This window comes from Chelonia mydas, chromosome 13, assembly GCF_015237465.2.
Source record: "Chelonia mydas isolate rCheMyd1 chromosome 13, rCheMyd1.pri.v2, whole genome shotgun sequence".
NCBI lineage: Eukaryota > Metazoa > Chordata > Testudines > Cheloniidae > Chelonia > Chelonia mydas.
In genome coordinates, this window is record NC_051253.2 from 6,239,321 (window position 1) to 6,254,709 (window position 15,389).

The following is a 15,389-nucleotide window of genomic DNA, read 5'->3' on the forward strand; positions in this document are numbered from 1 at the left end:
ACACTCAACACTAATGTGACTGGAGCCTTAAAAATATGTAGATGAACTCTAAGGCTGTCCTTGGTGAAACCGAAGCTAGGGAGCAGCTCAGGTCTCACTGGCTGGGCAGAGCTGAGTGAGGAGATCTTGCCTGGCATCATGCCCAGCTCCAGCTAGTGACTTCAGTCTAGCATCCTGTATGCCTTAAACTCATCCACCGAGGAACAGTAGCCAGCTGGACCACCTAACCCTGTGGCAAAGCACGTGTCCCTCTAGAGGCTGCCCACTAGATAAGTCTACTACTGCTACCAGCTAACAAAGTTACGCCTTAAGCTGAAGCAGTAGAGGTCTCTGCTGCAGTGTGGAAAGTCCCAGGTTCTATACCTGGGATGGACCCATGCCAGGGGGTGGTTACATTGGCTTCAGTGGAAAATGCAGCAAGTCAGCAGGAAGTGAAAGTTATTGCTGATGACAAGCTTTATACTGACAGTTTGTGCAAGCTCTTACCCTGGGTCCTGGTGGCCCCGGAGGCCCTGCTGTGCCTTCCAGTCCTCTCACCCCCTGCAAACCCAACAGTGTGTTAACAAGAGGGTCCTCACAGCATTGGTGAGAGCTGAGGGTGCAGTGATGTGATGCCTTACTCCAAAGGTTGTTTAGCCAGGGCTTATCCATGGAACATAACAACTGCCAAACACACAAGAATGTTGGCAACTACTCAGCCACATAAATCTAGCTGAAGAATTTTTTGGACACATTTGAGATGTCTGGATTATCAATTCACCCATCCCTGCTGCCACAGGCTTACCCTGTGCTAGCAATACCAACTGCAGGGCGGAGAGTAGAGAAAACTGCCTCTCGACAGCAGAACGTCCATGCTTACTCCAAGATGCTGTGAGAAGAATAGGACCCCAGAGCTCTTTGCTAGGCAAGGTGCCATGGGGGAAGTACCCAGAGAGTAAATCTCTAATCCGCAGTCTCAAGCCAATTCCTCCCCTCCCCCCCGTACACTTTGCCATGCCCTTTTTACAGGAAGTGGTGCAGCTACAGTCTGGCCCAAGTTTTCAAACCTGAGTGAGTAAAGTTAGGCACCCAAGTCCATATTTGTGCACCTAAAAGCAGGCCAGTTTTCAGAGGTGCGATGCAACCTCAGTTTCCCACACACACACCAGGACCTGTGGGTGCTCAGCATCTCTGCAAATCAGGCCACATATGGAGTGTTAGGTGCCCAAGTTTGAAAATCTGAGTCTGTGTGTTTTTACCTTTGCACCCTGAATGCCGTCTCTGCCTGGGGCTCCCTGGGCACCAGGAATACCCTGGAAAACAGAATTGCTGGTTAAGTCTGGCATCCAGCAATTACATTCCACTTCATATTTTTAATGGTGGAAACAGAGGCAGCCACGAAAGAGGACAATCAAGCACAGCAGAACAAAAAAGGAACAGAGCACTAAAATGTCAACGAAATTCCATTTTCAACCTGCTCTATTTTCAGGTATATGAAACGGAACCCCACCCCTATTCACCATCGTAAGGTCAGACTCCTCTTCTCTCTCCTCCCCTATGTCTTACATTTTAATAACACCTTCCATAACAGGGAGTCCCAAAAGAATTTTACAGGCCCAACTGGATTTCCTGCCTCTTCTGCACTGGGGATACTTCGGAAGTGGTAGAGAAGAGGGGTGGAAGTCAGTCTGCTGGCTCTGCCATTGCTTTACTGTTTGTCCATTGCCCAGTTTATTTTTCAGGCAAATGGGCCCCATAATACTTGCAAGGTTGGTGGGAGGCTGAACTGATTCATGTTTGCCAAGCTCCTGTGCGGGCTCGGATGTGAGCACACACTGGCAGTGCAAGGTGTTCCTGCAGATTTCCTGCGTGGAGGAGATGTGGTTTCATAGCGGGGATGGCAATAAAGACAGCTAACTCCTTGGATTTCAAATGTTCAGCAGGAAAAGAGGTAGCTCTTTGAGTCAAAGGAGTGATGTCGATTATATTACCTGAATGCCTGGGATTCCAGTGTCTCCTTTATCCCCTTTAATTCCTGGTGGTCCCTGGAATCAAAATGGAACAATAGAGTTGCATGCATTCTGCACCATCCCTTAAGTTGGGCAGCAGCCTATCCGTCCATGGCTACTCATCACTCATGGTCAGTTCAGCAGGGCCATGACCCAACTACCTCCCCACACCCTTTGAAGTGATTTGTGCCCATAGGGATCCTTGCACACCTCCATAGCTCACCCTTTTGCCTGGCATTTGTAGGCAGGTATTTGTGTATATACACGTACGTAACCGTTGCCCATTGCTTCTCTAACCATGATGACTGTGCTACTGAAATGTTAATACTCCGTTGGGCTCTTCTTCAGGGGCTAGACTAGGGATCAGCTATCCCACATGGCCAGTTTTTAAAACCAGAATTTAGGGTCTTGTCAACATTAGAAAAACTAGCCATCCCTACAATAGCAACAGCGCAGCTGGTAGTAATAGCATTGTAAGCACTGGCGTAGGTAGGGCTCAGGTGTTTTTATCACCACATCCCTGTAACAAACAAAACCAGACCCCACATACAGATGTATCTTTCACACAGAGTAAAAGATGGGATAAAAGCAATGGGAGAGATCACGTACCACTGGGCCCTGCACGGTGATTCCTTGGGAGCCTAGTGACCCTTGTTGTCCACTAGGACCCTCTGGTCCGACTTGTCCAGGAGGACCTGGCTCACCCTAAAGCCAGTCAAAGAAATTAAACGAAATGTGAGGAGGAACACCAGTGACTTCCAACGCATTGACTGCACCATACGACCTGTTTCAGCACAAAGCAGCTACTGGATGCAAAAGGAAGAGGCAAGGCCTGGAAGTGTCCAGTACCCTCAGCTGTACAGCCCTTTGCCTTTGCAGTCCAAGGTTTTGATCTGGCTTCCAGGGAAATCAATGGCAAAACTCCCTCTGGTTTTCAGGGAAGCAGGAGCAGCCCTGCCCTATAGCAAATTATTCTAGTGATTGGAGCTGGACAAAAAATGGGGGGAAAGGTTCTGCAAAGACTTAACTGAAAACGGTGTCCATTTTTCAATCTCTTTTTCTGACCAGCTCTATCAATGATGTTGACTTCTGTGCAGTTAGTTTGAAAAAGAAAAGGGGGGTTTTCCCTTGCTTCTTTACTGGATTCTCTCAATCATGCTTTGATGGGTAACACATAGCAATGACTCCAATTTGCAAACGCTCTAAGTGTGGATTTCAATGCCTTCTCCACCCCTCCCAAATTCCAGGATGTTCAGATCCAGCTTTTGTTTCATGCTCATCTCTGCTCCTTTTCCGCAGAGATATACCCAGTTTCTGTGGCTCTCCCTGTACTTCACACCTTTCCCAAGCACGCCGAGGCATGGGGTCAAATCAGCCACGCACGGCAGGGAGAATAAGAACACCACAAAACTGGGATGAACGTTTTCTGATGGAGCTGGGTTGTTTTCTTAGAAAGAAGCTTATCGGATCCATGTAGTTAATCAACACAACTAGGTGTCTGGAGAATTTTGGAGCAGGGATCAGTCTATATCACACAGCTCTGAGCACCCACTTGGTACTTAAACAATCATGTCATTTTCTATTTGATTACAGACATTTTCATTGCTCTATTTCTCAAAATCTCTGGATCCCTGCCCTAAGTAGGCAGAAGTATCATTAATGTAGGGATGAATTCAGACCTGGGGTAAGTTAATGTAAGCCCATTGAAGTTAATGGAGTTGCATTTGCTCATCCCAGGTCTCTGTATGACCTATAGGCATATAGCTGTCTGAAAGAAAATCAGAGTCGGAGTGCTGTCATTACTCACCTTCGGCCCTGGTTCCCCTTGTTCCCCTTGTGGTCCTCTTCTCCCAGGACTGCCCTGCCAAAGTGGGACAAAGCACAAGACTCTCTTGTTATTAATATTAAGTAGTGTCTGTGCTGCGGTAGCGCTTAGGAACCGCAATACAGTGCCACAGTGCTAGATACCGTACACACACATCATAAGATGCTCCCTGCCTCCCAAAGAGTTTGTTAGAGGGGGATGTGACAAACAGAGCAGGACGCAAAAGGTAACAGCGAGATACTAGTGAGCGGTCACTGCACACCTGCTGCCGGACCATCCATCACAGCAGACTTCTAAGGAGAGATCTGAAGGGAGGACAATGAGGTGGCTTTGTGGATGCTTATTTCTTCCAGGCATGAGGAGCAGCACAGGAGAAAGCCTGAAGTTGCTTGGTTTTGTAGCTGTAACAAACGGGTGCCGAAGGCGACATCGGTGGCAGTGGGGGTTGACTCACTGTGGTTTTGCACTTCCATGGAAAATCTAGGATGGAAGGAACTTTTCTGCTCCATCTGCTTCATTCCAGAGCAGCACGGGTTGCTCTGCAAATGGTGATGTTGACCCAAAGCAAAGAGTTCAGGTGAGAGGTGGCCCCCAAGAGGTGAAGACTGGCTCTGAAGGCAGATCCAAATTAGGGCTTCACCCAATTTTGGAAGGACTCAGATCTGGCGTTCTAGTTGAGCCCCATCTCTGGTTAACACTCAGCTCAGTCCACACAGGAACTGCAATCGTGAAAACCCTCAGCACGGCCATGAGTGGATGTGAAATGCTCCTCTCATGCTCCTGGCACAGGCACATGATGGTCTTGTCCCCATATGGCCATAGCTAAGACTGTAGGCTGCCACAAATGCATTTTGAGAGGGCTGAACAGTAACAAACATCCCCATGGTTGCATCCCCTGTGGCAAGCTCCCCTCAGGTCAATGGTGTAAGAAAGATCAGAATCAGACCCTCCGTATTTTAGCATATTCCATAAAAAGGAAAGGTATTCAGTGGGACCATGGAAATGCAAAGGAAGCATTTCGTGATGGCACTGAGATTACACACTCATTTCTCAAAGTGCTTCTCATGGAGTCATGCTGATTAATCTCTATTCCAGACACTTGCAGCAAGATGGGGATGGAACAGCAGCTCATACTTGTACAGAGACTAGAGCACACATTCTACTTTACATAATCTCCAAATGAGCACACTCACAGCAGGGAAGAGTAGTGTTTCCAGGGAGACCTGGTTTATCTGCACATCTGCATAACCACTGGATCTAAGAGGAATCTAATCTTCTAGCATGTACAGGTGCTGTATGAACTATTGACGTTTTAATCTGATGGCTTCTGTTCTTGAATCTAAATAGCAGTAGATTTGGATTAAGCAAGTCTGACTAGGAGCTTTGCTAGAGGTTGTTTATGGGGTGTCCCAAGAGGGCCTATCCCTGCGCAAAAAGAGCTCATTAAGGAAGAGTGGATGTGCATGAGACATCCTTGCTCACTATGGAATAACTTTTGACACGTTAAGTGTCTTGGCCCTGTAGCAAATCGATCAGCATTTCATGCTGCATGAAGCATGTCATAACTGTATTCCCAATCAGGCTGAAAGAAAACCCCTTATTCTCCTAAACTGCACTGAAGAGACATTTAAACTAGAAGGCCACATGAGCTCATTATTATGCATGTAGCAGATTATCATAGGACTGGAAGAGACCTCGAGAGGTCATCTAGTCCAGTCCCCTGCACTCGTGGCAGGACTAATTATCTAGACCAGCCCAACAGATGTTTGTCTAACCTGCTCTTAAAAGTCTTCAATAATGGAGATTCCACCACCTCCCTAGGCAATTTATTCCAGTGCTTAACCACCCTGACAGGTAGGAAGTTTTTCCTAATGTCCAACCTAAACCTCCCTTGGTGCAATTTAAGCCCATTGTTTCTTGTCCTATCCTCAGAGATTAAGAAGAAAATTTTTTCTCCCTCCTCCTGTAACAACCTATGTCCCCCCTCTGTCTTCTCTTTTCCAGACTAAAGAAACCAATTTTTTTCAATCTTCCCTCACAGGTCATGTTTTCTAGACCTTTAATAATTTTTGTTGCTCTTCTTTGGACTTTCTCCAATTTGTCCACATCTTTCCTGAAATGTGGCACCCAGAACTGGACACAATACTCCAGTTGAGGCCTAATCAGAGCGGAGTAGAGTGGAAGAATTACTTCTTGTGTCTTGCTTACAACATTCCTGCTAATACATCCCAGAATGATGTTCGCTTTTATTGGAACAGTGTTACACTGTTGACTCATATTTAGCTTTTAGTCTGCTATGACCCCCAGATCCCTTTCCACAGTACTCCTTCCGAGGCAGTCACTTCCCATTTTGTATGTGTGCAACTGATTGTTCCTTCCTAAGTGGAGTACTTTGCATTTGTCCTTTATGGAATTTCATCCTATTTACTTCAGACCATTTCTCCAGTTTGTCCACATCATTTTGAATTTTAATCCTAACCTCCAAAGCACTTGCAACCCCTCCCAGCTTGGTATCATCCACAAACTTTATAAGTGTACTCTCTATGCCATTATCTAAATCATTGATGAAGATATTGAACAGAACTGGACCCAAAACCGATCCCTGCGGGACCCCACTCGTTATGCCCTTCCAGCATGACTGTGAACTACCGATCACTACTCTCTAGGAATGGTTTTCCAACCAGTTTTGCACCCACCTTATAGTAGCTCCATCTAGGTTGCATTTCCCTAGTTTATTTATGAGATGGTCATGTGAGACAGTATCCAAAGCCTTACTAAAGTCGAGATATACCACGTCTACCGCTTCCCCCCTATCCACAAGGCTTGTTACCCTGTTAAAGAAAGCTATCAGGTTGGTTTGACATGATTTGTTTTTGACAAATGACATACTGTGATGAAGCAATGTGCTGTGTAATTAACACTTCCATTGGAATTAACCACTAGTTATTATGTAACAAACTGTTAATTATGAAATTGACCTCACAGATGAATCCTAATATCTCACAGTCCTGTTTATTGGTGTGAGAAGGGCACATAGGCTGCTGCCCTGTCCCCTCACTCCAGGCAGAAGTGACTCCACACCCAGTCAGGGGCAGGTCCTTTTCTCAGGCCTTCAACTTTAAAATTAGCACAGCACAATTCTCCCTTCCCCATATTCAGGGTCTTCCTCAGGGGCCTATCTACTCCCTACAGGGTTCCATATTACAGTCCACCTGTCTGAGAGTCCAACCCTGCCCCAGAGCTGCCCACAGAAGCCAGACAGCTTCCTGTAGTCCTGTTCTCCAACCCAGCTTCCGACCAGCGCCTCTCTGCTCCTGGCAGCTTTCTCCTCCACTGGGCCACCAGCTGGATTTTGTAATCACCCGATCACTAGCTGCTCTCTCTCAGCTGGGAGGAAGCTGATCCTTCACAGATGAGGCTGGGCCCAACTCCCCTTAAAGGGCCAGCCACCCTGTGACAGGATATTTATTATTAAAACATATTTATTTGACACAGAGAAAGATTTTTTCTATGTTGTGAAAGATGCTCTGGGCTAGATTTTCAGCCCTTAGCTTCTTCATGCAAAAATTCCAATTGCACTCTGCAGGTTCAAATACCTGCTTGGTATTCCCATATCTCCGCTCCTTGTTTAAACAGTCCTGTGGGGAAATGTTAACATTTGCACCCAAAAAACCCCATTGCGGCAAGTTGGTGCATGCATTACATGTACATGGGGGAGAGTGGGTACAGCCTTGGCTGTAAACGTTCCCCTCTCTCTGTGTAATGTGCATTAGGAAATATAGAATTTGTGGTAATTATACAATTTTTCTACAGTGGCTGAACAACAGATAGGAACAACCAGAACTTCTGAGAGCCAGAGTCAATACACATTCCTCCTATGTTAAATCTTTATTGAACCCAGCCCTGAGTACACATGGATTCAAGGTTGCCATGCCATGCCTTTTGCATTTCAAGTCTTTGTACAGGGTTTCAGAGCTTCCTATCCAACAGATCTGTATAGACAGACAAAGAGAGAAGCCAGCCCTTCTCCCGTAAGAGGATTAGTAAAGTAATGCTCTCTTGGCCCCCAGCTGTCACTGTTGCCTTGCAAGATTACTTATTTTGCTTTGGCAGTAGGAGAGGAAAATGAAAGGAAAGGCCAGCCCAGGTTGAGATGGCTGCCTTGAAAGACACGAACATTGGCAGTTGTTATATTATTCAGCATTATAAAAATACAAATACCTACACAGAAATGGGCTTGGACCATGATGCCAGCTCCAGGCACCCTTTGATTTGTTGGCACTTGGTATCTGGATTGATACGTTTTGGCTTCATTGCACCTCTGATATTCAGGGGTCTTAAACCTCCCCCAAAAGTTGGGAAGTTCAGAGTTCAGGATGGAAATCTGCCAGCATTTATTCAGTGTTCAGAACCAAGGGAAGAGGAACCCAGCTCTGCAAGTCAAAGTCACTGGGTCCAAGTTGAGCAGAGAAGGACTGCCACTCCTTTAGATGATAAACATGGAGTCACATGCCACGCAACATAGTTCATTGCTTAAACTCCTGTTTCTTTATGATGCTTCCCTTCTCTCCCTCTGTCCAGTGTCTGCCGAGATTGTGAGTTCATGGCAGGGACCTTGTTCTTTACACATGGCTGTTAAATGCCACGTGGGTGCCAGACAATACAAACATTTCTAGGAACAAATGTCAGAAGGCAAACTTACAGGGGACCCTGGAGGACCTGGCGGGCCTGGGATACCTGAAGTGCAGGTGCAGGAAGGAGTTAAGGCAGGGCAGGTCTCTTCATTTCTCTGAAAGAAAGAAAGAAAGAAAGAAAGAAAGACAGAAAGACAGAAAGAAAGAAAGACAGAAAGAAAGACAAAGAAAGACAGAAAGAAAGAAAGACAGAAAGAAAGAAAGAAAGAAAGAAAGAAAGAAAGTTAGTTAGTTATGGGTAACCCTCTCAAAAATTCACTATGGATTTTCATGACTCAGGCACCTAAGTCTCATTGAAAGTAGGGTTGTCGATTAATCGCAGTTAACTCACACGATTAACTCAAAAAAATTAATTGTGATTAATCACAGTTTTAATCGCACTGTTAAACAATAGAATATCAATTGAAATTTATTAAATATGGTTGGGTGTTTTTCTACATTTTCAAATATATTGATTTCAATTATGACACAGAATACAAAGTGTACAGTGCTCATTTTGTAATAAAAAAGAATACAAATATTTACACTGTTAAAATGATAAACAAAAAAATTGTATTTTTCAATTCACCTCATACAAGTACTGTAGTGCAATCTCTGTATTGTGAAGGTGCAATTTACAAATATCGATTTTTTTGTTACATAACTGCACTCCAAAACAAAACAATGTAAAACTTTAGAGCCTGCAAGTCCACTCAGTCCTACTTCTTATTCAGCCAATTGCTAAGGCAAACAAGTTTGTTTACGTTTACAGGAGATAATGCTGCCTGCTTCTTATTTACAATGTCACCAGAAAGTGAGAACAAGCTTTCTTTTGCATGGCACTTTTGTAGCCGGTACTGCAAGGTATTTATATGCCAGATATGCTAAACATTTGTATGCCCCTTCATGCTTCAGCCATCATTCCAGAAGACATGCTTCCATCCTGATGATGCTTGTTAAAAGAAGAACGCATTAATTAAATTTGTGACTGAACTTCTTGGGAGAGAATTGTATGTCTCCTGCTCTGTTTTACCCACATTCTGCCATGTATTTCATGTTATAGCAGTCTCGGATGATGACCCAGCACATGTTCATTTTAAGAACACCTTTACCACAGATTTGACAAAACGCAAAGAAGGTACCAATGTGAGCCTTTTAAAGATAGCTACAGCACTTGACCCAAGTTTAAGAATCTGAAGTTCCTTCCAAAATCTTAGAGGGACGAGGTGCGGAGCATGCTTTCAGAAGTCTTAAAAGAGCAACACTCCGATGTGGAAACTACAGAACCCGAACCACCAAAAAAAGAAAATCAACCTTCTACTGGTGGCATTTGGCTCAGATGATGAAAATAAATGCATGTCGGTCCGCACTGCTTTGGATTGTCATCAAGCAAAACCCGTCATCAGTATGGACGCATGTCCCCTGGAATGGTGGTTGAAGCATGAAGGGACATATGAATCTCTAGTACATCTGGCACGTAAATATCTTGTGACGCCAGCTACAACACAGCCACATGAATGCCTGTTCTCACTTTCAGGTGTCATTGTAAACAAGAAGCAGGCAACATTATCTCCTTCAAATGTAATCAAACTTGTTTGTTTGAGTGATTGGCTGAACAAGAAGTAGGACTGAGTGGACTCGTAGGCTCTAAAGTTTTCCATTGTTGTATTTTTGAATGTAGTTATTTTTTGTACATAATTCCGTATTTGTAATTTCAACTTTCATGATAAAGAGATTGCACTGTAGTACTTGTATTAGGTGAATTGAAAAATAATATTTCTTTTGTTTTTTACAGTGTAAATATTTGTAATAAAAATAAATATAAAGTGAGCACTGTACACTATATTTGAAAATGTAGAAAACATCCAAAATATTTAAATAAATGGTATTCTATTATTGTTTAATAGCACAATAAATTGCGTGATTAATTTTTTAAATCACTTGACAGCACTAATTGAAATGGTACTTAGCCTCCTAAGTCCCTTTTGAACATGGGACTTAGGCACTGCTGAAAATTTTACCTTATCATTCTAGTACTTAGCTGGATTACATTTCCCATGATGCACCATGGTCTCGCCTCTTGGTGATATGAGGCAAGGCATCATGGGAGTCCAAGGGCCATAGTGCATTATGGGAAATAAAGTCCAGCTGAGACACAATATTCAAACTGAAATATTTTTGTTTTCATCTGAAGTATTTCAGTTTTAAGCTCAAAACCAAAACATTTTTGGGTTTTGAGCACTCATTTTTTCAGAGAAAATCTAAATTTTCTGCAGATAGCAGATGGTTTGTGTGAAAAATTATGTTTAATCAAAGACCCAATTTTCCATCAAAAAACAATTTAAAAAGGAAAATTTTCCAACCAGCCCTACATTTTATAGTCACTGAAATTTACAATAAATATATCCTGAGGAAAACAATCAATCAATCTACTCCTTTCTAAATATTTGCCCAAAAAACAAACCTCCTCTCAGGAGGAATAAGTATTTTGTGTGCAGTAGAAGCCCAGGAGTGGAAAGGAATAGCAGGGGAATGTTATAACTTCAACTGACAAATGCGGGATTTCCAGTTCATGGGAGAATTTGAAATATCAGAAGTTCCCACAGACTGGAAATCCCAAGAAAAAAATGTGTCAGAAACCTGACACACGGCACTTCCAAAACCAAACATACTTGCCAGAACCCTGGCAGCTACTACTTAAAACTGACATTCTTGTCCGCTGAATGTCAATTTCAGACAGCAGCTGCTGGGGGTCCCATGCAGGCTATCCCAGGCTAGCGACCTTGGGGCTTTCAGACTCATGGGCCAGCTGGTCCCCAAAGCTATTTTCACCAATCATTTTAGGTTTGATGAATTGGCATTTTCCGATGAAGCTTTGTTTCATCAGAAAATTTCCAACCGGCTGTAGTTATAACTCAGAACTGAAGGCCAACAGCCGAGCTGTGTGGCCGTCAGTGCTGGCTTGGTAGGTCTGATTCAGGACAGGAATTACGTGCCCTGGTGGAGATGTCTTTGAGAAGCCAACAGGCATTTTGCTATTAATTTCATAGGGAGCAGACACAGACTCACTTGGACTTAGGTCGAGCTAGTTTTATTAGTTTCTCGGGAAAAAAATAAAAATTGATCTTCTGGCCTATCAACTTCCTATTTAAAGTGTCATTTCCTTGTGACGCACTCTCCAGTCTCATCCCAATGAGCACTTAGGTCATTCATATCTTACCAGTGCCGGGAGATCACAACATCTATCTTCCTCTGCCCATGAGCCACTGCAAACTATCTGTAAAGACTGCAGCTGGAACTGTGGAGCAAAGAGAATTAGACGAGTCATGAGAAGAGTTATAAATGTGACAGGTGGGTTGCCCATCCAACCTGCCATTTACGCCATGCATAATTATTCTACTCGCTGCTGAAGAAGAGAGGCCACCTAACGAGGATGTAGGTGTAGAAAAAAGGATAGAACTGCATGCTTGTTTTTTTAAATATAGTGCCTGCAGGTGTCCTGATGAACAGCAATTATTCAGGTTATTGTACATTCCCAACAATAGCTCACGCCAAGTCTTGTTAGATGCCAATGAGAATAATAGCTCATCCTACTGAAAGCCGCAGGGTGGTCTGGCAGGAAGTTGTGTAAATTCTTGGCCACTTCTGGCTGCAGTAGAATGTAAAAATAACCTTATGTAAGAGACCATCATGCACTTTCTCCCCTCCCCCTAACCACCACCCATAGACACATTCTTTCAGAGGCAATTGTACAAACTGCAGACACAAGGCAACGGATACAGACTTTAGAAGGGGTGGCTGGTCATTTGACTGCATTGCAAGTCTCAGGCCTCTGAGGCCAGAGTCTTGCAAAGTGAACTCTATAAGCTCATCCATGCTAACAAAACCTCAGTTTCCGATTTACTCACATTTCAGCAGCAGCCGCTCCCAAAGCCCCAGGTAATTGGCTTCAACACAAACCAAAATGTAAAAAGACAACTTTGCTCCGCTGCCACTCAAAGAAAGTGGTAGAAGAACAACAGTAGCAGATATTCCTGGGAGATGCATCCTCCCCGTCCAAATAAATCTGCCCTCCTTCTCAGCCTCTCCCTAGACTGCCAGATCTTTCCGTTTTGATTAGCAAAAGGGCAAATGCAGCATGAGACCAAAAAAAGAAAAAGGGGGGGAGATATATTTAAAACCCACAGTTTTTAAGAATGCCATTTTTACCAAATCAAATCTTTTCCCCCAGACATTTAATGATGAGTGACCAGTGCGACTGGAAGAGTGGGATGTGCAGCATATGGATAGAAAATGAGTCCCATACATCAAATGACATTTAGAAATGTCTTAAATAAGGTTTGATGATAACCAATAATGAGGCGCTTTGTCTCCTCAAGGGTGGCAGAGCTGCAGAAGACATGAAACTTCGTTAGGCTTGAAGCATGATGGGAGTAGAGAAGGTCTGGGCTGTTCATTAGTAGCTCTTCAATGACTAGATCCAGCTCGCTAAGCTGCTAAAAGGAAAAACTGGGGAGGGATAGAGGATATTTTCCTCCAAGGCAGAGATCTGACAGGGCTGCTGTCAGTCTAAACCACCACAGTATTTCTTTGGCAAATAAAATTAGAGCTGCTTGAATCCCACTTTATTATGAATCTGTTCCCATATCGTACAGCTCATTCCTTTGATGGCATTTGTCACGCTACATTGCGTGATTCCACTTCCTCCTGGTGTTAGCTGAGGCTGCATGCAATACAGATGGGCCAGATTGCTTGTGCAATGCTGCCTTCATGTGTGGAACGTTGCAGTCAGCTGATCTGTTCTTATTTGCACTCCCTAGATCTACGGTCAGAGTGCTGTGGAGCACTAATTTATTCTTGCCCTGAACCCTGTGTAATCATGCAAATCATTCCCATGAAATCAATGGGAGTCAGGTGCCAAAATACCTTTGAGGATCTGGGCCAAGGGGCATAAAACACAACCAGACCAGCCACTGGAGTATTTTTACACTTATTTTGCAGCGGTGTAAATGGCAACATGAGGTATAAGGCAATGAAGAATCAGATTCAGGGTGCTTTTTGTCTCTGGTGCTTGCTTTTCTAATGGGTCAATCAGCCCAAGACCATTGATCTTCAGGGCACGGGGCAAAGCCAAGATGTTTATTTTTTTTCCTTTACCTGTGGGGCAAAAGTGGGCTTTTGTTTGCAGCTGAGTCTAATGTTGAGAAGGTTTTTTGAGTTGTAATTTATGGTGAGTGCTCTCAGTATTGTTTGACAGTCATTCAGGGACAGTGCACTTTTGAGATTTTTAGACCAAATGAAACCCATCTGAACATGTTGCCCCCCGTGATTACTAGCATGTGGCTGCTGCCTGTCCAAGGGAGCAGATGTATAAAGCCTTCTCTTTTAGAAGCAATCTAGTAACCCTCCTGCCTTTTTCAGCCAATTACAACAAGATCTGTATGTCCTCAGGTTCCAAGACTATGCAGTATTAAAGCACCATGTAAGCTGCTCACCCACAGATCAGGGTGCGAGATGACATGGCTACGTGGCACACACATGCTGTGCTACATCTCATCACAAACTCCCAAAGGCAGGAGGAGAATGTGCAAAACATTACATTAAAAATGCTCATCAAATTTCAAAAGCTGAATAGGTGTATAACACTTCCCTACTTCACAGAGGGAACTCAACACAAGACCAATGGCGGGAGGGGACAGTAGTTCTTCTCTGATTTGCATCCCATCCAACCCTGAATTTAGACACAAGGCTCCTCATTAAAACTAATAAACACTGGACTTACTGCTGCTGACCCACTCCTGGGTCCTCTGGTTCCTGTCAGTTTTCCTAGCATGATGAAGCCGGCAGAGGAGATGCTTCCCATAGCATTGATCGGTTTCTCCGCTATTTTCTTACAGTCCAAGTAGAGTTTGATCCTGAAATGGCTCACAGCTATGTGCACCTGGATAACAATTAAAAATAGATGCATTGGACCCCACCTGTTGGACGGAGGATTCTTTTTAATCATGTATCTGGCAGAGTTCATATCCACTTCGCCAATCAAAGGCATCTTTTTTTGTGCATGTAATGATCGCAAAAGATATTGGGTAAAAGCCCTAGAGAGTGAACTCCTCCATGGACAATAATACCTTGTCCTAAGGGACATCAAAACCATTGGAGAATCAAAATTTCAGACGAGGGAGAAGGGGGTGGGAGGGCTAGTCCAACCAGCACTGAAATCTGCACTCAGGATCTCCTATTTTTAGCTCCCCTGACTATGAACAGCGGGACAGTTTTCCCAGGGACAGCCAGCTCCTCAGCTCCTCAATACTCCTGCAGAGTTTAGGAGCTATGCAAGAGAAGAGCTCTTCTTCAGATTCCCAGGCCTCTCCCCCAGCCAGCCCTGAGCAAGCCAGGAATCCTTGTGTGCAGAAGCCTTCAGCCCATAACAGTGTCAGTAAAGATGGCAAAAAGTGCTGTGAGCTTCAGCACACAGTTTCCGTCAAAACAACAACAAACAGCCCACTTTATGCACTGAAGGCTTTGGAGCACAGGACTTTTGGCTTCCTCGTGGCCAGTTCTTGGGCTGGAGAAAAGGGACACAGGATAGGGCTGAGAGCTGGAGCACAGTTCCTCTGCAGTCAAACCCTGAAAGACATACACGAGCTTGGGATAACCAAGAGTTTGAGTAAACTGAGATATAGTTAATCAGACTTTGCCTGCACCTACAGAGCCATAAGAGCCCACTATTGGATGTCAACCCTCTTCTGGAGGAGCCATCCCTGGAGTTGTGATGTGAAGTAGATCAGCCTCCATAATTAGTTTCGTCCTTGGGTTGTCTACTGAGACAGTTGTTAAGTAGAGCAGGACAATTTTTTTGGCAAATAGTAAGTTTGCCGAAAAAATGAATTTTTTCAAAACTCC

At 44.1% G+C, this 15,389-nt stretch overlaps 1 protein-coding gene across 3 annotated transcripts in view; it reads right to left on the reverse strand.

Annotated features, from left to right (window-relative positions):
- COL20A1 (collagen type XX alpha 1 chain) overlaps positions 1-15,389 on the reverse strand; it is a 95,296-nt gene that overhangs the window by 13,437 nt on the left and 66,470 nt on the right. For all 3 annotated transcript variants that reach the window (XM_043527475.1, XM_043527477.1, XM_043527476.1), the window contains exons 26-33: positions 14,269-14,427; positions 11,707-11,784; positions 8,516-8,602; positions 3,796-3,849; positions 2,598-2,693; positions 1,971-2,024; positions 1,239-1,292; positions 487-540 (exon numbers count right to left, since the gene is read on the reverse strand). In XM_043527475.1, coding sequence (XP_043383410.1) covers positions 487-540; positions 1,239-1,292; positions 1,971-2,024; positions 2,598-2,693; positions 3,796-3,849; positions 8,516-8,602; positions 11,707-11,784; positions 14,269-14,427 — 636 coding nt within the window. The remainder of the gene's footprint in view (positions 1-486; positions 541-1,238; positions 1,293-1,970; positions 2,025-2,597; positions 2,694-3,795; positions 3,850-8,515; positions 8,603-11,706; positions 11,785-14,268; positions 14,428-15,389) is intronic.